Source organism: Poromitra crassiceps, assembly GCF_964638095.1.
Source record: "Poromitra crassiceps genome assembly, chromosome: 10".
In the NCBI taxonomy this organism is placed as follows: Eukaryota; Metazoa; Chordata; class Actinopteri; order Beryciformes; family Melamphaidae; genus Poromitra; species Poromitra crassiceps.
The window spans coordinates 15197332-15221074 of NC_139631.1; the positions used below are offsets into that span (position 1 = coordinate 15197332).

Below are 23743 nucleotides of genomic sequence, written 5' to 3' on the forward strand. Positions count from 1 at the left end.
TGTGGACCTAATGTGGAGTAAATGAGGGTCCTTGATATGAAAAAGGTTGAGAATCAGTGGGTTAGAGTATGGGCTTATAGGGTACCACTACTTCGGCTCATTAAGCCATGTGCTGGATTAGCAACAACAGCCGGTGGCAAAAGCCCCTGTCACTTTCTTCCATTTTTCTGCTTGATGATCCTACCCGGTTGATCTCCTGGAACGCAGCAGCCTGCTGGCTGAATTCTCTAGTTACATAACGGCCCTCAGGTAATAGCAGCGCCTCTCTACTCAAGTGGAGGAATCACATCAAGAATGTCAATGCAAGCCCATCATACATATATAGAAAGCTCTAAACCTGTAGTGTCAAAAAGCATCATTCTGGATCGTGTGTGTGTTGACTGATGAGTTAATAATCTGAATTGACTAGAATAAACAGTAAACACTTCTTTCTGGCCCACCTAGCCGATTTCTTTTTAAATCCGCAAACATTAAAATAGTAAATAATGTCAGGGGTCAGAAGCAAAAAATGATCAAACATTTCAATCTGCACACAAGTTGTATTTTATTTTATATACAAAGGCAAGGGCACAGAATACAGTAGAAAACATTGTTTCGTCTTTTCTAGCTCAAATGTCTTTTGTATGGTATGCCAAGCACGTCTCAGATATCTAGGGTTAAACATGAACAAAAACGACAAAACTGTGACAGAGGTGATTATAACAGACACATCTCACTTCACCCAAAACACTGGATATCTTACACTGGGTATAGAATCCGAAGACCTTATTGCATCTGAGTGTAGTATAAATTAACATTGCTAATAAATACACATTTTGCCTCTGTGCTGAGTGAGTCCAGAATGATAGCTGATCTACAGCACAAGTTTGTTTTATAAATTTATAGCAGTTCACTCAATATCCTGTCAACATCCTCTATGGATCCCTTATACATCCTGTAACAGTCACTTATGTTAATGGATATTACAGTAAATATGAGTCCAGAAACGTAATGTAAGTATATGTAAGTAATTAGTAGGGATGGGACAATATATCACAATAGAAACAAGACCAGGCAAGCCGAGTTAAGCCGGACTCAGACTGCTGCTACTCAGTGTTGTGCAAGTTCACATAAGAGCTAGCTCAAAGTTCCTCTCTCATTCGGCTTAAAGCCAAAATATTCCCACTCTGGACTGGAGCTGTGGAGTCTGGTTGACACAGGTCAATGTAATCAATTAGTTGATACAGGTGGTTACATGCACCTGTGTCACTGGCGTCATTCAGCTGCCTGCTGCTGCTCCACACTAGGGATGGGGATTGTTAATTTTTTATTGATATTGATACAATTTTCGAGACGGCTTAAATATCCCATCTTGTGTGAAACAGGATTTCCTTGCTTCTTTGCTTATAAAGGACTTGGTATACTTGGTACTATAAAAACATCATGGAAGTCTCAAAACTCATGGTCCCCAGATAAAGACACACCAGCCATGTAAGGAAAAAATGCCTCCAAACGAGCCGTTTTGACTTCTGTGATTTTGTGACATCACAAAGTAACACTCATTTCATTTGCCCTCTTACAGCAGCGCCCCGCCAACTGAATGTGGAAGAGCAAACCTTGTTGTCTGTAGCATCGCTGCTGTGTAGAATGCAAACAATTACAGAACCCAAACAACTGCACCAAAGATGGATCTATCCCAACACATCATCTTATCTTATCTTATCTTATCAAAACAGCGCATAGTTAATGAGGGGAGAGACAGAGCACCTAGAGAAGTCCCAAAGAGGCTGGATTTGAGTTTTTTTTGCAACAGAATTCATAACCTTGTTTTGAAGGCCCATGAGACATGTTTTTACAGTTAAACATAGTTAAAAACATGGGTAAAAACAAGTAAAAAATATGGGACCTTTAATAATGCGAGTTTTTATCGATACCTTTCTATTATCTGGTGGAAAGATGAGACGACTGTATTCTCAACAAAACTGGTTTTGCTTTTATTGCTTAACTGTGCGTCTGTGACTGTTTGATTTCTGAACATATGAAATTTGCCTAGCGAGGTGAGGCAACTCTTCTTTGTTTAGTTAACACGTTCCCGCCATTGGCGTGATATCACCTCAATCTGTGTTTTCACCGGTGCTCTTGGCCACTTTATGAAATGCTACTGCACTTCCGGAGTTGCACAGAAGCAACGGTTATTGCCCCACCAAAGGGAGAAAAGCAACAATCTCCCAGGAGGAGGAAGCTCCATAAAACAACTCCAGTCTGGTGCCTCAAAGCACTGCACGGAGCAGATTTCCCCCCAAGCTCGACACGCTGTTACACAGACGACTATCGACAGTCACTCAAAGCTGAAGGATTTTTTTCACCAGATGCTGGTAAACATACACAAATCACTTCTCCTGTCAGGTAGATTAGTAATCCGGTGTGTGAGCTCTCACATCGTGTACATTTCAGCTGTCAGATATGCCCCCAGACAACGAGCACCAGAAGCCTCCGCCCGGCAAGACGAGAGTGCGACCCACATCTCCCCTCCTCTCGGCGGCACAAAAATGCATTTTTCTCTGCTTTCTGGGACAGATGGGCGTTTTCGGTGAAAACTACCTACATACAAGTGTCGATAATTAAAGAACGGATGAAGGCAGAAACAAAACTTTTTTTCTATGAAAGTAGAGACTATCTTCTTTCTTTTGAGATATTCGGTGTTTACATAGTCATAGAAGAAAATATTCTGTGGGTCTTGGAAGATTAGTGAAAATGGTCAGAAACCCTGGCAGGGAATTCAATTCAAAAACATTAATCGATTGATGTTTTTGCACCAGTGATTTGAGGTAAATGACATGACTCTCGTCTCTCGAGACAAAAAGATACCTTATAGGACCCACTAGTCTCGATACCAGCATCGATAAGCTGAGTCCTTATTGATTTTCGGGTTCTGAGAAATTATCGATCGATACATGTCGATACTGGGTCTCGATCCCCATCCCTACTCAACACCCACGCATGCCTGTTCGGGAGTCAGTCAGTTCTCTGTGCTCTTCTAGGCTGGCCCTCCTGGGTCTGTCAAAAATGTGACGATGTGTAAATATTTGTCATATTGGCTACATTCTATTCTGCTGTATTACACAAGATTTTACAAGCTCTCCATCCAAATTATATTATTTGCACTGTTCTAGCATTTTTATATTGTTGTTCACATTCTAGCCAGCCAAACAAAAGACTTGCATGTTGACACTGAGCTTGTATTTAGTGCAGCCTGTTATAGTTGTATTGAAGCTTGAACCCCATATTACATATCAAATTGTATTGTGAGATAAGCACACTGTCCCATCCCTACTAATTAGCATATGAGTTTTGTTCAAAGCATCAGTATGACTGCATTTATCTTAAAATAATAATCCTTGTATTTTAATGTGATATTCAGATTGGGTTCTTTGGTAATACCTAGACAAACATCAAGAAAAGTAATCACTGCCAATTGTAAATTAATGCACATCATGGAACAATAGAAAATGTCCCCTAATCCCTTATCAAGTCACAGACATTTTGTATTAACAGCTTTTTTATTTGTGCGCTAAATGAAGATTTTCTTTTGTCCAAAAACTGAATCATGATTTCCATTAATTTAGTATTAGTGGCTGCTAAATCTGGCTGATGTTTGCATGTCGACTGCCAGGGAACTGAGCCATGCCTTAAAGTTTTACGTGCTTATTTGACTATTCTTAGGCTGAAGAATCATCTGAATATCACACAAGACAACATGAAAATAAAACAGGATTATCCTTTTCTTGCCCTCACGTTAGCAGTCCTCAGATGCATTCCACGCCCTCCTAGATCTGCTGCATGGGCCTCAGGTTGGGAGACACCTGTTAGACAACAAGCAGAACAATGTCACCACAAAGAGAAAGGCAACAGTGACTGGAGATGTTTGGTGGTTTAGGCCCCTGAAGCCAGACAAGGAACGCCGCTGGCCAAACGTGAGTCACTCACCTCGAAATGTGCACCTGTGCAGGCCTTGATGTCCTCAGGCGTCAGGCCCTCCCACACCTCTATCAGAGTCAGGCCCTTTGTCTTATCCACATCAAACACGGCCTGGCAGAGAGGAGAAGAGGATATGTAAGAAAGAGAGTAATGCATTTCCTTAGTAGATGGTTTTGAACCTCAGGTTGTGTGTTCATTGGGTTCAACAAGAGTATTGAACATCTGATTGTGGATTGGCTGTGGCTCAGGAGGTAGAGCGCGTCGTCCACTAACCAGAAGGTCGGTGGTTTGATCCCCGGCTCCTCCAGTCCGCATGTTGAAGTGTCCTTGGGCAAGACACTGAACCCCAAATTGCTCCCAATGGCTGTGCCAGCACCCTGCGTGGTAGCTTGCCACCTTCGGTGTGTAAATGGGTGAATGTAGGCATATTGTAAAGCGCTTTGGATAAAAGCGCTATATAAATCCAGTCCATTTAACATAAAAAAGGCACCTTCAAGTCTGTCCTATTAGACTTCTAAGCCGGGGGGAGGGGTGGGGGAGCTTTTCAGCACAGCACATGAGGACAATGTGTACCATCCCTCATGGAAATATAAAAAATTCCAAAACAAAACAAAATGTATTAAAGCCATCTGAAGGCAGCAACTATAAATCATTTTGATATGTAGGTATGAAGCATGAATCACTGAGGCTCCTGGAGCTCCCAGAGTATCTGCAGGGAACATAAACAAACATTGTATTATCTTGGTGTTTACAACACCACCAGAGTGATAGTTTGTTCTGCCTCGAGTTTCATCTCGTCTCATCTCCTAATAGAAATACTTAGGTGTTGTGCTTGGCTTCTCCCATTTTTCGGATAGTGCATCTAGTCAAATTTCGTCTGAGCTTAAACACCGAAAATTATTTCCCTCTGCCCCGTGTGTTTACTCTATAATTTCCTTCATTACCACTGGCTGATGAAGGACCTGGATGGTTTATACAACATAAATGAGAGACCTGAGACTGATGCTGTTAGAGACAGCAGAGGGCAAGTTGAGAACAAGTAGAATTAAGAATCAAAACATTGATATAAGTTAAGGTCATGTAACAAAATAAACATCACTCTAGCTTTGGGGAAAGTACCGTACTAGTGTTTTGAGATGTTGGCTCATTTCCTTGATCACATTTCTGTTTTACAATATCCATAGTCAAATACTGATGCTTTGGGTTGGTGGACGGTCCAGTGCACCAACCCAAAGCATCAGTATTTGACGACCTGGGAAAATGAGAACCTTGTTGACTCAGTCTTTCTTCAAAATCACATGTGGTGCCTTTAAGTTTGAAACTGGAGTGGTATCACTATTCCTGATTATGCACATTATGAGCCTATGGCTCCTGTCAGCAGGCTAGACCACACTAATATCCATGTAAATCCTGGTAGGACTCTGAGCTCATTACTCCAAAAAAATTGTAAAATAGCAACGTTTGTGGACCAACGTTGCGATGTTACAATTTCGGCTCCGAAATTGTAAAATGGTAACGTACGTTTCTACAGGGGTGGGCATGGTTTGGCCGTGGTTTATGGAGATTTTCTGTTTCTAACCCCTCCCCCTACCCTAACCCTAACCCTAAGATCTCAGAACGTTACCATTTTACAATTTTCGAGCCGAAATTGTAACATAGCAACATTGGTCCAAAACGTTGCTATTTTACAATTTTCTGTGAGACTGTGTTGCTAGAAGCACACACACAGTGACAGGGCAGGAGGCAGAGGTCTCACTCTAAAATTGCGAGACAGATGGAATGTCACAAGGACACGGGCCTATGGGTAATGCAGACACTGACATGTAAAGTGTGACACGTGTCGCAATTGATTAAGGAATATTCAAGATTTGCCAAAATATGCCAGGAGTAGTCAAGATAGGTGGAACAGCAGTATGCAGGTGTTATGCACTGCAGTGCTGACATGTGTCAAGGTGAGCTCAGAGGTTGACATACTTTGTATCCAAATACATGAGACTTTGACGCAAAATCTTTTGGATTGTACAGACAGTGACTGCTATTGAAGTATGAAGAAAAGGTGCCCCATTATAAAATGAGCCTTTTCTCTTGCTGTGAAAGCTAAAAAATGTCACCTTGCTTTATAATGTTCATCAACATCACTGTCAAACACCAACGTCTGAAGAAGCTAATCTTTAAGAAGCTGCTAGACTACCCCATGTGTTATCTGCCAAACTACTTGCAGATACACTTCAAAAGCTTGCCAGAACCAAATGCTCCTGTCTAAGCAATACAATTACAGACTGTAGATTTTACACGGAAACTGAAACAGTCTGAGCATTACCACAATTAAAATTTGAATGTGGAAATTGTCTGTCTTTAATATTGCTGTCATTACTGAGAATGCCACAGGTAACAGTTTTCTAGGACCATTATGATGACTAATTCAATGAATGTTCTGCTATAATCCGTGAGTGAATAGGTCATTATTTTCATTTTCTTATCTTTCAAGTGGAAATGCCATTTCCCTGAATAACTGTTTACCAAAATAGAAATTATTGCGGACCAATGTCACAGTAGCAACTTAAGCAGCAGACAGAAGTAACATGATGAACTCATTGTGTGTGCACACACTAATGAACAGAAAACGATCACAATCCATCATTTCAATGACAATACTACAAGCGAACACGCTTGTAAAGGGGGGACCTGTGGTTAAGAGAAAGGGAATGGTAAAATAGAGCATGAAATGTCCCACAGAGGGAAGGACAGGGGTCAGGAGCCAACTTTGTAGAGGAGCAGCACAGACACTGCCTGGGGCTACAGGTTCCCGACCACCGTGTGTCTCAAATCATATTTACACCATTTAGGACAACACGCCAATTGCTCTCCATCCCTCCTGGCTGTGATATCATTAGAGTGGATGTGAGCATCAGTGTGTGTGTGTGTGTGTGTGTGTGTGTGTGTGTGTGTGTGTGTGTGTGTGTTCAGTGTGTGTGTGTGTGTGTGTGTGTGTGTGTGTGTGTGGGGGGGGGGGGGGGGGGGGGTTGGGGGGGATTGGGCTTTGTGTGTTTTTTGGCAGGGTTGAAAGGCCCCAGTTTTTGCTCTCATTTTGGAAACAAATTAGAGCAAAGATTTTAATCATGCAGAGATGGCAACCAGTAGAGAACTCATTAGGGCTAACCACTACCAGACGTATGATAGGCACTGTCTGCAGGGTACCAAATTAGCGGGGGCTCAGGGCAAATTGCCTGTAAAAAAAAAATCGGATGATGGGGGCTTTTAAATGCCCCCCGTAAAATAAAGTTAACTTTTTGTATTTGAATGTTACTCTGTATTTGCAAAGAGTATCCGGATTTTGTTCTTGCAAAGCGTGACTCAAAAGTGGCCAGCTAGGCATCCGTACCTGCACAACCCCCAACCTCTCCTCCTACTAGCGTTATTTACCTCAATGACAGGCAGCACAAGCTAGCTGGCCAGCTAGTTCACTAGCTAGCTCACTAGATTTTCATTATGAAAACCACCCACTGGCAGAGCCGTATAATAGAAGAGTTCCGACATCTCCATTCACTCCAATGGACCAGTTTTTTTCCAGGAAGTAGAAAGTGGAACTCTTGAGTAAAAAAAGCAGCACTGTTGAGTTGCAGCAAAATAGACAGTGTTGTACTTTGAAAGGGTTTTTCATCCCTTGAAATGAATCAAATTGTACATTATCGGCTTTATTTTAGCATGCAAAAGTAGCGCGAGACCCATTCCTGGCTGTTCATTGGCTAATGAGTCTCGCATTTTGGTCCTCCGCTGACGCCACTCTCTTACTAGAGGACACTACCCACTGGGTAAGGAAAGCTGTACTGATGACTGCACACAGCGCATGCGCCTCATGGCAAACGAGGAAGTAACTTTGGTTATACTCTGTTAGTTCGGTTACTCTTTGTTAGTTCTCGGTCTGTGGATTTACTATGAAAATGACCGTTTCACATAACTTTGCATTATTATTTCATCGTGTGGTGAGTACACGAGTCACAACATGTACATGTGAGTGTTTCTGGCACTGTTGGAATGTGTATTTTGGGCGACTGAACGGGGATAGGCAGCTGTTCCACAGACTGCCAATGTAGCGCTAAGCTAAGTACTTGTACTGCACGCAGAGTAAAAATAAAGGCATGTACATTCTAGTTTTAATATCAGCAATATGGCAAATGGCCTAAACTCTAAAAATGTCCCTTTAAGGGAAGGTTGATTGAGTGAGTGTTGAATTTGAATAATTTGAATAATGCTCTCCATTTTGGAATAATTGAAAGGAACTCTGAGGTTGGCACTTCCAATGAGGCGAAATGTAAATGTGGGATTAGTGTCACTGGCAGCTTTGTGAAAGAGCTCTTTGTAGTGTTTTAGATCAGTGGCTGCCTGCTGTCACTGAAGCCAACACTTCACTTCTACCTCATTACTTCTCAGAGGAGGGAAGCTAAGTCACATGCTTAAAGGTGAATATGTACAGTGCTTATCAGTGGAATCTTGGTCCATTAACAAATGCATACCATTAACATGTGCTCTGGAGTCTTTAGGGCTGCAACACTGACTCATAAATCCGGACCAACTGAGCAACATATGGTTTCTCACAGCTGTGGGTCTTGGCTGAAGTGAGAAAAACAAAGAGTCAATCTGCACCTCTCCTGAGTCTGTTTGTTGTGGCTTGGTAAACATCGCAGAGAGGGGACATGTGAAAGGAGTCTAAACAGAAGAGGCCTGAGGAGACGGTAAGATAAAAGAAAATAGAGTAGAGGTGTTTGCGTCGACCAAAATCAACTAAGCACAGCAGGACTGTAAGCCTTAGACTAGTACAGCGGGAGAGGAGAAGTGCAGAGGGAAGGAAGGAGAGAGAGGCAAAAGTGGCAAAAGTGGTGTAAGGAGAGAAGGAAGGAAATGAGAAAAAAGTGGAGGAAATGAGTAATTAGAAAGTAAGAATGCACGCGATTACAAAAGTGGGAGGTTGAGGATCGAATATAATATAATATAATATAATAATATAATATAATATAATATAATATAATATAATATAATATAATATAATATAGGGAGAGAAAGCAGAAGAAGATGAAATGAGGAGGGTTGAGGGAAGGTGGCGGCAGTGCCAGCAGGCAGTATAAGAGCTTTAACCTTTATGAATGTTGACAGAAATCTGCTAAGAAATGATGTTGTGCAATAGCAACAAAAGCCAGCAGAGCATAAAAGAACAGACAAGGGGGGCTCCAGAGGCTGTAACCACCAGAGGGTAACAGGGCCTTGACAGTAGTACGTGACAATACAAAGATCTACATCAACACCAAGCTTTACTAGCTACTGGACCATCGGTCTAAGCCAGGGATACTCAACTTGCTTTGCCCGACTAGCATAGTCCAGTTGGGAAACTGCGGCGAGCCTAGGCATGTACTTGATACGGTCTTTAAGAACCACACGACCATACTAATAAAACCAAAAGATTGTGTTTTTGAAATTCCCACAACATGTAATAAATAACAAATGTAACAAGCAACAAAATAGAAGCCTATTTTAAAGGAGCAGTCCTATATGTGTGAGATGTCATGTCATTGTAACTCACTGTAGCATAATTATGTGTATGCAAATATAGCTTATTGATTAGGAAATGGCAATGGAACTTATATTTTTCTCCAACAGCATCTTTTCTCTCTGAGATCAATGTTATCTTTTGCACATGGTCCCTGACAAATAAACTTAATAAACTAAACTAAAACTGGAAATATCTCAATGTGATACTAGGTTATCTATTTTGCCAGTTATCCATGGCAGAGAAAAATACACAAAAGAACAAAATGGGCCTATATGTAATGCACTGTATATCACTGTTTTTATTACAGTGTTCAAGTCTCATTACTTCTGTTCATTCCTCCTTTAGCCCCTTTTTCATTTCCCTATCCTTCACACAACCTATTCCCTCTTGCACCAAGCTTGTTCACATCTCCCCTCTGACACATGATGTGACAGTACAGTAGGTACCTTGGAAAGCCTGAAAGCCATGTCTATGTTCTTCAGAAGCCAGTCATCATTCAATGAAGCCCTCAGGCATTATTCAAAGACATTCAGTTGGTCCGTTATTCAGTCTAATCAGCTCCAAGTCAGTGAGGTCACATGCAGGGACAAGTATGGCCAAATAGATTTCAAAAATCACTTTGGGGAAAACCAAATTACAAGAGATGGAGTGGCCATGCAGAATTAACATTGACAAAGGGTCATATGACATCTATTGTCCTCTCTAACCTTTTCTTTTGTGGACGGTGAAAATTCAATTTCAACCAAGTACAGTAGTTCCAGCAACCAAGCCCCTGCGTATAGAGAGCCCCAGGGATGACGTATTTTTGTAGTCGGAATGCGGAAGTCCCGGACTTCCGGGTTCTTTACTGTTTCTGCCTATGGGATTTTTGAATGGGTTTTTGGCACAATTCTTCAAATAAGGTCTAATAAATGGTCCTCATGTGTGAAGATTATCCTGCTGAACACTGGTTCGCATTTGATTAAGCTTGCATTGCCCAGAGCTCCATATTTGAAGCATCGCGCCAAAAACCCATTCAAAAATCCCATAGGCGAAAACAGTGAAGAACCCGGAAGTGTTAGCATCAATGTTTTCCGGACTCATTCCTGGGCCTCTCTATAGAATGTTTTGTTTGCAAAAGAAATAGGCAAGTACCAACAGTGGCTAGCTAGGTGTGCAGCATCAATGTTTAAACGTATACTATGTTTTTTTTTTCAAAAACATCAATTTTAACCCACTAAATACTGTGGCAGTGTTTATGGTCAGAGGCTGCCCCCTGCCTGGTTTTTCCACTGTTTACATTTTGTTTGGTTGTGCCAGGATGGATTTAGGCAGATACATTGTATAGAGGTCCATGTGGGGCTGTGTAACGCCCAGCCAATAACATCGCTCACAGCGCAACAGCCAGCCAATAGCATCGCTAAGATGTTCCCTCAGCAGAGCGGAGTCAGCGCGGATGAAAACCAGGAAATAGAGCTCCTTCCCCGATCAGATTTTGAGCTGTTTGGACCTCATATTTCGATGGTTTGGAGGTATGTGTGTGTTTTTAGGTGGTAGTGAAACTACCAGAAAATAAAGTTTAATCCCTGCGTTTGAACGGTTTACCGGTGCTCTCTCCCCACATAAACACAGCCTCGCTCAACCACATCAAACACAGAACACAGCAAAACATTGTCCCATCACGGAACTACACACAGGGCACAGCGTCTCTCAACATAAACACACACTATTATATGGGCCAGAAGTGATCGTTTTGAGGGGAAACTTTTGTATACCGTAATTATATGTTATTTTTAATGAAATAGTTGCATAGTATACCTTCATAGTATACCTTTAAGTTACTACATTCCTGGAATAATCAGGATAAGCACATCACCAATGTATATATGTACAGCAGAACAAGCTCGGATCTCGGACAGAGTTAGCAGTCGGTCAGTGGGTACATCCCATTTCTCTTGCGTGAATTGGAAGTTGTTCTGGTCCGCCATCTTGAAGACCATCCCAAAGCTCTTATCCCTGCTCCGAGGAGGGAGGAGAGATCTCTGAGGAGCCGTGAGTGAGGAGGATACACAAGAGCAGTTTTCCCCCGAAGAGAATTTCCAAAATGCAGGGTGGCAGGGGGACTCATTAATCATCATTTAATTACTTCGCCCCGTAGAGAAAATATGAAGAAGCTCATATGAATGAGATTGCAGAGCAACAGCACAAGTGTTAAATGCTATCATATTATGATACTGATATAACAAGAACATAGGGAATACCTTCAATATACCTATATATGAATATGTTCAATACATAGCTCATTCCCAACCTGTTTTAGCTGTGGGGGGGGGGGGGGGGGGGGGACAACAAATGAAGATTTAACAGTGATCCGCTGACAAAGACGCAAGGAAAAAACGCAAGTGAGCGAACCGTGGATGCATTTAAGAGAAATGGGATGTACACCCATTGAAGTGTTTTGAATTTTTTGTTTCTGCATTAGATTGGATTTGGGCTGTTGTCAGGCTTTGTTATGGCTGAGCAGTTCCTGGTTTCACTCTCGGAGTTTCGATAGGTGGGTCAGCTGACGCGGGTCACGCACTCTATCTGTTGCTTTGTTGTGGAAATCTGAAAGGGGCGGGATTTCCACTAAACTCTTGAACAAGCTCAGATCTAGGACATAGCAGTCCGTCAGTCAGGGTTTTGAATCTGTGTTTCTGGGTTGGACTTAGGGTGGGCTGTTGTCAGGCTTTCTTGTGGCTGAGCACTGGCTCCACTTTCACTGAGTTTCGGGTCAGCTGACGTGGGTCACGCCCTCTATCTGTTGCTTTGTTGTGGGAAGGGAAGGGTTCAACCCTGTGACTGGGCACAGCTGTGGCATTTCGTGGTATTTAAAAACGTAAGCTGCGCTGTAGCGTCAGCCCTTGTATGTCAGTCCTTGTGTGAAGACCTAATTGCGTAAAGACCTTCAAGTCTGTCTGTGCGAGTCCACTGAGCAAGGATACAGATAAGCTACTCTTATTTACGCTCTTAGCGCGCCTTCTCACTCACCAATGTAGCCCTGTCATCCAAGAGGACAGGAGGGGAGAGAACACGCATCAGTCATAAAATCCTGAGAACCACTAGTCTCTCAGAAAAGCCTGAGCCTTATGGAATTGTCAGTCTGCTGTAAACAAAACAGAATGTATCCAAGCACTTGGAAACCTATCTGTCATTCAGGTACTAGCCCTGACCGAAACCTGGATCCGTCCAGAAAACACAGCCACACCAGCTGTGCTTTCAGCTGACTATTCTCTCCCACACACCTGGTTCTGTTGGGCATGGAAGTGGTACGGGTGCCCTCAATTCCAAAAGGCTAGAAATTAAGTAAGCTTTCTCCTCTAAGCATGCGCGTAGCCACGGGTGCGCTAGGGTGTGCAAATGCCACCCAGACAGGCCACTGGCGCACCCAAAAAAATGGGGTAAAAAAAGTGTTTTGTTTTGTCTGCAAAACACATGTCAACGCTGTCATGCACTGTGTCCAACTGTCCGCCTGCAAGTAAATCCATAGAGAAAATAAGTAGCAAAGAGCGTTCCCATCTGCAACGAAAATCACTTCCTTGTTTGCCTGAGACGCATGTGTACCCATGCGTCTCAGGCAAACAAGGAAGTGATTTTCGTTGCAGAGAGGTAACCCTCTTGGAACCACTCTTGCTGGTTCCTCTCGCTATGGATTTACTTTGAAAATGACAGTTTCGCGTACTTTGGATTATTATTTGATGATCGCATGGTGAGTACACAAGTCACAACATGTATGTGATTGTTTCTAGCGCTGTTGTGTGTGCTTTTGGGGGAATGAACGGCGGTAGCATATTAGAGACTGCCACACTACTGTACTATCTAACTAGCGTTAACAGTACTAGCAGCCCCCATGTATCACTGTGAAACGCACTTTCTAATGCACGCCACGCACAGTGAAGATGTTGGCGGCGTGTCCCTTCGCATTTAACGTTAGCCAGGAGACTTTTCAGTCATGCATCTGCATGCGTCTCAGATTTCTAATAATATACGGGTCCACACGAACATGCCAACCAAATTTGCGTTCTTTCCCGACTAGAACACTCATTGGAAAAAGTAGGTGAGACTTTTTTGAGATACTAAACAAAGTGGTTTTACATGTTGCCAAAAAATACAATTTAATTGACTGCTTCTACCTGCTAATAATGAGTGCGAAAAGGAGCAAACAACACACAAATATTCCTCTAAATCTGGTTTGAAAAGACCCAAATGGTCCGCCCCCTGGCACACCCTGGCTTTCTGTGGCACACCCAATGAGCCGAGTCTGGCTACGCTACTGCCTCTAAGTAAGCAATAACTCATCCTTTGAATACCACTCCAATCAACCTATTTGTGGTTGACATATATCGCCCAACAAGCCATTCCCTGACCCACTGATTGTCATGGGGGACATGAATATCCATCTTGACAAGCCCCCAAGCGGCTGACTTCCTTTCACTTCTGTCCTCATTTGACCTCAAACTGGTCTCCAGCGCTCTCACACACATTGCGGGAAATACACCTGATCCGATTACGACTCGAAACTGCTCCACGTCATATCTGACCGTCAGCCCCTTACAGTTCATCTGTCAGACCACTTCTTTATTCAATTCACGGCTTCCTTACCGGAACATTGTCACGTTCCACCGCAAATGGTCTCCTTCCGACAAAACCTCCGGTCTCTCATACCAGCTGAGCACTCCGATGAGAGGTCTCAGCTACCATAATGAATTCTCCTCACTCCATGCCAACGTGGCTACAGACACACTTTGCTCCTCGCTAGCCGCATCTCTAAACAATCTCTGCCCACTCTCATCCGAGCCTACTCGTAAAACCCCCACTAGTCCATGGCTCACTGGTGTCATTAGACAGCAATGGGGGGGTTGGGGGGGTCATTGCAGTTGAGAGAAAATGGCGCAAATCTGTGTGTGTGTGTGTGTGTGTGTGTGTGTCTGTGTGAGAGAGAGAGAGAGTTGAATGCCGGAACAATACCCTACAACCGACATCCCTCACCTCTCCTCAGCCAATCACAGACGAGGAGCCAACTTGTAAGGTCAGGGGGTCAGGAAGTTTGAGTGATAGCGTGCATCGTGTTTATGTATTGTGACCATGTTGTTGGATGTGTTTCCATAGCAACACGTTGTTTGAGGTGAAGGGGTGAAACCTCCAGCAGTTTGAAGCACTGAAACACTCCACTGAATGTTGAGATGCAGTGTGGCCATGAAACAGCATAATTCATGAGACGAGCTACATGCACTTTAAACACCTATGCCCCTGCTGGAGCACAACTTATCTTTATGCTACCGACTCTCACTGTTCTCTCTTGATTCCTGACTAGAACCTTGTTTGTGTTGTATTAAAATCTCATGTGTATCTCACTTTGGATAAAAGCATCTGCCAAATGGGAAAATGTAATTGTAAGGTCAAGAGGAGTAGAACCACTCCACTACATCGCTAAGCTCTGATATTATTTAGCTGACTTTCAGACCAATTTTTAATACATTTGACATCCGTTGGGGTTAGGCAAATCTGCTTTGCATCAGCCTCTGCAGTTACAAATACACATGGTGATATGGACACTGTATGAGCGAGCATCACTCAATACAAGGTGAGAGGGTGCTGTTTCATAAGCATTGGGTGGCCTTAATAAAATCCATAGTAGAGAGAAGCATCTGCACATCCACTATGCAAACCAGGTGCTAGACTAACAAGGCTATACGTTGAAAAGGAAAAAAGTCTGCACTCTGGAGCATACTTAAGACTTAGAGGAGTTTTATTGATAACGTTTCGGTTCAACAACCTTCATCAGACAATAATTAATAAAATCCATACCCGATATACAAATCTCAATCTAGTTGTTGTTAATAAAGTATCTGCCAGCAGATTTGTTGTTGTTGTCACAGAGACTAGACTAGCCACCACAGTTGCAAAGCTACAGTAATGTTATGCCCAGTGGGTGAGTGACTCAATCACTCAATATGAAGTGAGAGAGCACCCTTTGACTGACTGACAGGTTCCCGATGATCATGTCATGCGCCTTAGGAGGACAAATAACACCTCCTTAAAAAAAGTTAGTTCCAGTTCCATTATTCAGTTTGCATTATGACAAGTTAACGTCACGTCTTCTGTATACATTTGTCTTTTTTCTGCAGAGGAAGAAGAAGTGGCAAGTTGACTTTGTGACAGTGACGTAAACACTACTACTAAGGGATACAAGGGGGCGCAAAGTTTTAAAATTCTACTTGTAGTAGCTTTAAGTATTTCTCTTGGTTTGAGCATTATTTTTCTGCCAGATAACTATGGCAAAGCACCACCGAGGTTCACAACATGAATTATTAGGTGTTGGGTTGTTCTTTGCCTCTTTACTGCACATGATTTCAGTGTATTAATTCCATAGACTGTTCTACTCCCATGTGTGGATGCCACAGGAGGAACTTGAAGCTGCAGCTTTCAAAAACGGCAGAGAAGAATGCTTCAATAAGGTAGCAATATTGCTTGGACAACCAGGGAAATAGATGACAGTTCCAAGGGGAGAAGAATAGTACAATTAATAGGCAGCTAAAAAACAGTGTTGACAGACTGTTCTACACTCCATAGTATACACACTCGAATAATGAGGCATGTCTTCATACTAAAAAGTGTTTTGTTGTAGATTCAAAGTACTCAGGGATGTGATTAGCAAAACAAAGCAAGAAAAAAGCAGAGAGCATTAATCTCTCATTAAAAAGAATTGGATGTGACCCCCCAAAAAAGAGAAAAGTTATTGTTCTCTTTTTTCGCCCTCTATCTGCTCCAAAATACTTTTTTTAAATTCTGCACAAGCCTACAGTATCATTCCGGTTACTTTCAACCTGAGCCTTATTTTCCTAATTATACCATCATGGCAATTGATTGTGTCCACAATTTCAAGAGTAATCCCCGATATCGTGTTGTGGTTTGTCATGAGCAGTGTTTGAACTGAGCTGAAACTGTGGAGTTGAACAAAGATGTAGTGATGAAGCAGTGAGCATGAGTAACCACAGTGACAGTAACAAGCTGGGCCATGTGGTCGGGATGATAACATCATTAAAATACATCATTACAAAGAGAGGCCAAGCCACAACCATGAGGAATATAAAAATCAATATCCAGCCTCCTCGCAGAAATCAGCTGATTGGATTAGTGTTAACTGAATAAATGTCATTTCCATCTACCCATGTCACTCTGTTGCATCACAGCCATCTATCAGTCCCAGTGTGCTTGTTTGTGTGTGTTGTAGCTGAGAGATAACGATACAATGTGGGTGCCTTGTGTTTCTTTGTCTTCATTTTCCATGTGTCTGGTTTATTATTGAGATATTAGAGAATTGACTGGCTGTTGAAAAAATAGGGAGACAAACCCAGTGACTGCCAAAGGTGACTTAAGTTATTACATTTGAGTTTCATTCAATCACTCCTGAATGGAAGGAAACTGTAATACTTTGCATAGCGAACTGCCTGTCGATATGGCCACAAGGTGATGGCTGTGGTTCAAACTGCTATGAAGATCATGTAAATGAGACTAAAATGATCACAACGGACTGGAATTGAGTTTGGGCAGCAGGTTGCCATCAATTCAATCCCTGTTACCTTCCATTACATTTTTAGTTAGTGAGAATGAATTTCCATAATTATACATGGTAATTAAAAAAAACGTCAAAGAAATTCATGTTAAACCTTAATAAATAATATCCCTCCATCCATGCATCCACCTATCCAATTACCGTAGCTTCCATTTAAATTCAGGTTGATGAATACAAATTTGCATACTTGATACATGTAAATAACAAACCGATAAAGACACACCTTTTCTGTGATGATCCGATCAACACACTGCTTCCCTGTCAAAGGCAGATTGCATGTGTCCAAGATCTTGTGCTTGCCACCCTGAAAGAGAAGAGTAGGGGGTTAAGAGGAAGGTCCAACTGGAGCTCATTTGTCCAGTTTATGTTCAATGTGTGTTCTTCAGGGATGCAGCTGGTTATGTACACTTATTGTATCCCCCAAGGGTATACGGGCACATATCCCATGTGTGTCTCCACAGCTTCAACAAAATCACACGTCCAAATGCCTAGGAGCCTGCCTGATAGATATATACAGCTCTGCTCACCCCAGCCTCTCCCCAAATCATCATGAATCAACGCAGGCTTCAGGGCAGAAGATGTATGCTCACCTGTCGCACCATCTGGACTGTAGCTGGGCACCAGACAGACTCCCATTAGCAAAAAAACAGTATGCTTCTATGAATCCAGAACACTGCATTGCCCTTGCATGTCAGTCTGGACTTTCTAAAAGTAAACCCAATTCAGTTGGACCGTCCACTGCTGCTGGCACCAGGCCTGTGGGATGATTTATCTCTACTGCAGCACCAGTCTAACAGATCAGCTGTTCCCCAAAACCTTGGGTCCAATTTTAGACTTGTATTTAAATTAGCTGAAGGCAAAGAACAGGCTGAAGGAGAGTGTCTACGAAAACCCATCAGGATGAGCTGTCTGTCTGTGGTGAAGAGGCATTAAGCAGCCCATTAACAGAATCACACTTAATCAGTCATAACACTCTCACACTCATTACCATAGGAAGCAGACAGAAGGTGTGCCGCTGGAGGTATTTAGGTTACATGGGAATGGAAAATATTTATTACGAATTTGGTTCCCGAGAAAGTCTTTTGGGGTAATTGATGATGGTTATGATGGACGAAACAAGCATGGAAAATACCACACATGCTTACACATACAGTATACACACCTTGGCTGAGTGCTCCATGGTGACCACCACCTTGGTTCCAGCGCTGGCTACCAAATCCATGGCTCCCCCCATTCCCTTCACCATCTTACCCTAAGGATGGGAATTGATTATTGATTGATGATGATTATATTTATCTCCATTTGGGCACATTCTACCAAAAATAATAAATGCATAATATTATTACGTGTCATTAAAGATTTTCCGTAATATACACTTATACCAAATAAAGAAAACAAAAAGCCATTCATTCAGGCAGAAGCAGAAGCAGAAGAAGAAGAAGGAGAAGGCACGACCCGTTTATCTTCTAGCCAATTTACTTGATACCCTTGCAAAAGGCAACTCCTCCTCCCTCACAAATACAAAAAATTAATTAAAAAAATTAATTAATTAATTAATTAAAAAAATACTGGTCAAAGCCTACTTTCATCCTTGCTCTACTAAGACATTGAATGATTGAATAAAATGTCATAACCAGAGAAAGACAAAATGAGAGGAAAGTCAAAATTAGATAAATGTGATGCGGTTACTCAGTACAGTAGCAACCACTAAAAAGCAATCCTGTGGAAACTGAAGATGACTAAATGCTACTACTCTAGCCTCCATTTCAACAGACCCATGGGCCTATATACAGTACATACTGTATAGTAGAACTCAGCTGTACCCACGTTGTGCAGCACAAAAACTTTGCCACGTACTTGAGGTGATCCATAAAGTTACTGTGGCTGTGACTACTGTGGCTGTGGCATTATTGTCTGCAGTGGCACAGATGAAAGTCAATGAACATCAATATGTAAATGAGCTGTTGCATATTAATCACCACCCGACCATCCATGCAAGCACAATGGATCGCAAAGTACCTGTAGATATGCCAGAAAGGCAAAGACTGTTCTCTCCAGCAGAGACTGAAACCCACTGACAAAACATAGCTTTTAGAGATAGTTTGGTTATTGAATTGATTAAACATTTTTGTTTTCAACATGATAAGTTGGAATGATACCACCTTGCCAGAGCAGGTGGTATTTGTTGCACAACTTTGAGCTTTTATGAATTGCTTACGGGCCAGAATACAGATCAGAAGTGGGCGGTGGTGCCAAAATAGCACAAATGGTAGAATTGAGACAGTAAATTCGGTTTATGAACAGGCAAAATTTCTACCGTCACGGTCTTACCCACTGCCATTAACCCTGCTGGTGAGTTTTATGAATATGGGTCACGTTATTGTCAAGGTGTTAAGTTAAAGGTGCTGTCAGTGATATTTTTTGTTAAAATAAGTGTTAAATAGTTCTACAGTCCAACAGCCATCACACTGATATAGAGTCAGTGTTTTGCGCCCAGCGTTGGAGTTTTAACGAGGAAATGCGCCAGCTGCAACAATCAGTCACCTTCTAGACTGGACCTTGAACCCATAATTATTTTACAGCGGGGCATTAAAAAATAAGGTGGATACTGCAGAGCGAAGGACCCATGTTACTGACCAAACACTCAGTGATGGCTGTCGGAAACACTTTCTATTTAAATTACCGTAATTTCCACTTACAGCAACATAATAACAATATATAATAAGAATAACATTGTAAAAAAATATGGTGCTTTCATTTAAAATGGGAGCGAGGCAAAGTACAATTTTAAAGTACGCTGAAAATCATCAGCACAACAGAACCGCCAACTGGGTGAAAAATTTTCTTCAAGACACTCATTGTTCCCAATAAGGAAAGTCTGCAAATAAGGAAGGCTGACATGCAGATATGGCCACAGGGTGATGGCTGAGTAACTGAATTAAAATCCCATTTGCTCATCAATCATGTGAAGAGCCTGCTTTGCTCTCTGCTTGATAACAGGATATATCTGCCAAGCATGGTGCACCATAGGGATACATACTACTGTCTACCTCAAGGGAGGCCAGCTGGGTGTATAAGATACCAACAGAGAGTTGGGGTGGGGGCTGGAGGGTGGTGGGGTAGAGGAAGTGGGGGAGAACAGACCGTGAACGTGAGTGCGGTTGTATTTAATAACATGGTCACATGTATTTCATTTCATATAGTTTAGTTACCTACTATGCTACCTATGGTATTATCTTATGCACCACCCATTGGGGACAGACTACCATAAAAGCTCATACCTATGCTCACACTTATAGTTAGGGGTGGGAATCACCAGATGTATTGCAATATTTTGCGATATATTGTGATTTATTAACTTTTTTCAACTGCAAATTATGTCCCCAAAGGACAAAACCTTGTCAACATCTGTTTTATCTAATAAGATAAAGTTTCCAGTCTGTCCATCTCACTTCAATCATTTTTACTGCAGCAAAATGGGATTGTCAAGCAGACAGACTGACCAACACTGTCATAAAAGCCTGTCATAAATGTTGCATGCACTTGACATTTTGTATAATAAAATATCACGATACTTGGCATTCGATACGATATATTGCCAACAAAATATCGCGATAATATGCTGTATGGATCCCCCCCCCCCACCCCTACTTCCTATCGTTAACAACAAATGTTATCTCTCTACCGTTATTCCCCTCCCAAATGATGATAACTCCCAATGGTCTGTGGGAGGGGAAAAAGCAACAGCTGAGAGATAACCACTGAATACTTAAATATAGGAAAGAATTTGAGCCTTGTGTGTGTTGGGGTCAAAAAAAAAAGGGGACCATATACGGTATAAAAGCAGCCTGGGTGAGACTGGTGGAAGCTGAACCCAATAACCCACAGCTTAAGCACTTTCTTTGGACTCGACCTTCTGGCTCGAGATGCTTTAGATGGCACCCTCAAAGGAAACCGTGGCCTTTTTAAAAATCATTCATGTTCATTGACTCTCTGGCAGTCAAAGAGCCTGGTGGTGTGTGTAGCCCCTACGGATATAACCATGTCTGACCTGATAGTAGCCAGTGTAGATTTACAGCTGTATTAGCCAGAGCAGACATCCAATAATAGACTCCACCCAGCCACTAGGCTGCTGTTAATGAAAGAAGGGACCTGTTCCATTAAACCAGGAATGACCGAAGTCCGGCCTGGGGGCCAATTGCAGCCCGCGGACCGATTTTAAGTGGCCCTCGGCTTGTCTCTCAAAATATAGTAAATGTGGCCCTCCACACAGTATTGGTTAATCAAGCAAGTTCAATTAGCATTTTTTCCACAGCATACAGTTTGTAGACAAGCAGCAATAGGAACAACACAGGCAGAACTCATTTTTTTAATAACCCATATGATGCGAGAAGCAGCTGACCCCCCGGTATTGATTGGATGCTGTCTTTGACTTTTTTTTTCCACCACTGCCCAAATGAATGAAGGAATGAACGAAACAGCCATGGTGCCTGTGTTGCATCATATAGTAGGTCAGTGGTGGCCTAAAGGCGAGAGAAGCGAGCTTGTGACCCAAAGGTCGTCGGTTAAATCCCCGGGAGCAGCAGGATAAATCTGGTTGGGGAAAGTGAAAAGGCAGCGCTTGCCCCTCCCTCATTACCACCACTGAGGTGCCCTTGGGCAAGGCCCTTAACCCCAACCGCTCCAGTGGAGCTGCTCAGTGGCCAGCAGATCAGACTGTGGTTGTACTGGTCAGCTTAGCTTAAAGGTATGCATGTGTGTGTGTGTGTGTGTGAATGTGAACAGGGCGCTCCTGAAAAAAAGAGCATTGCTCTCAGTGAGACTCCCCTGCATAAAATCCCACCACACTATAATTGGAGAGCGGGCGGCACACAATCGCTCAACTGTGCAGCAGCCGAGCTGCGTCTGTGAGCCTGTAAGGCGGGCGAGACCTCGAGGGCAGACCAACGAGGTACGTTACAAATGAGCATGAGGAGGAGGAGGAGGAGGAGGAGAGGCAGGGTAGGAGGGACGTAGGAGGGACTCATATCATATATATAACCCTATATATATACAGTATATATAAACCCTATATATATACAGTATATATCGTATATATATATATATATATATATATATATATATATATATATATATATATATATATATATATATATCCAGTAACAGTAGCGTACTGGGACAGAGGGCTTACAGCATCAAATATCCACCTAAAGTCAATCCCTCATGCAGCATCAATCTTTCCCATTGTAGGAAAAACAAGAAAACACACCTCAGCCCCCCTGTACCTGTACTCGTGTGTGTGTGTGTGTGTGTGTGTGTGTGTGTGTGTGTGTGTGTGTGTGTGTGTGTGTGTGTGTGTGTGTGTGTGTGTGTGTGTGTGTGTGTGTGTGTGTGCGCACAGGATCAAATGTCCCGGTAATGCTTCTGCCCGTTACATGGTAAACACTATGAATAATAATGTCACAGTGAAGACATAGTGACAGGTACAGACTGTGTTGCTCACTGAGGCTTATCATTGACCTATATAAGAGGAAGATGCTGCATTTGCACTGCCGCTGATGCACAGCTTTGCATCTGGTTATCTGAGCCAGCTTTGATCCAAACTGCTCCATATACTGTAGCAAACATCAAACTTATCGTGTGTTAGGGCTGGGTTCAAAAAATCGATTCTCCGATTTTTAATCGATTTTCATTTTAATCCTCGATTATCGATTCATATGTCCAGAGATCGATTTTTTTTTTTAATTAAAAAAAAATTTTTTTTTTTTTTTTTTTTTTTTACTAAACAGGCTAAAATATTGTGCTGTGTGTGGTAGTTGAAACATAGTTTCAAGTTGACATTTAATTATGTTTGTAGTTGAAACAAAAACATAAATACTGTAGGCTACATGAATGGAAATGTTTGATCATTATTAATATCTACTTTTAGAAATTATATAGGCTGAAATCAAATCACTGTGCATAATTGTGAAAGTGTCTTTATTGACAGATGAAAAGGCTGTTATTTACCCTTTGTCACCACGTGGTGAGTAAATATATGTGTAACTAAAACCATTAAAATTGACAACAGGTCTGCAACTTTTTTTCCCCATGTATCTACTTGGCTGGTTGGAAACCCCTGTGTTACATAACTGGACAGTCATGTAATTCAGGGTACAGCTCAAAAACCACGTTTTGGTATCACTAACCAAATCAATATTGAAAATTGGTCGAATCGGAATCGAATCGAATCGAATCGAATCGAATCGAAATTAATCGATTCGCAACCTTGTGAATCGGAATCGAATCGATTCTTGAAATTTGAACCAATACCCAGCTCTATCGTGTGTGTGTGTGTGGTGTGTGTGTGTGTGTGTGTGTGTGTGTGTGTGTGTGTGTGTGTGACACTGAATGAGACAGAAGAAGAAAGAAATGATCAGATGGGAAGATGGGAGTCACAATAACCTATTCCCTGCACACTAAAGTGATTTTATTAAATCCAATCAAGCTCTAAACTTTGGTTGGCTGTGGGCTAGACTTGTTTTGTCTGGCTCAGTTTGGTTGCTAGGCTACTGTAAAACTGCTCACCTGACTGTGGTGGACAAAAATGGGTATTTCAAGATGACTTCATATTCAAGACATCTTAGATTTAGAGAATGCTATTCCAA

General features: G+C 42.1%; 1 protein-coding gene across 1 annotated transcript in view; it reads right to left on the bottom strand.

Annotated features, from left to right (window-relative positions):
- Positions 1-554: 554 nt before the first annotated feature.
- oxct1a (3-oxoacid CoA transferase 1a) overlaps positions 555-23743 on the bottom strand; it is an 82352-nt gene continuing 59163 nt past the window's right edge. Inside the window, exons 14-17 of the mRNA XM_083644889.1 lie at positions 18259-18348; positions 17320-17400; positions 3967-4068; positions 555-3842 (exon numbers count right to left, since the gene is read on the bottom strand). Coding sequence (XP_083501015.1) covers positions 3807-3842; positions 3967-4068; positions 17320-17400; positions 18259-18348 — 309 coding nt within the window. The 3' untranslated portion in view covers positions 555-3806. The remainder of the gene's footprint in view (positions 3843-3966; positions 4069-17319; positions 17401-18258; positions 18349-23743) is intronic.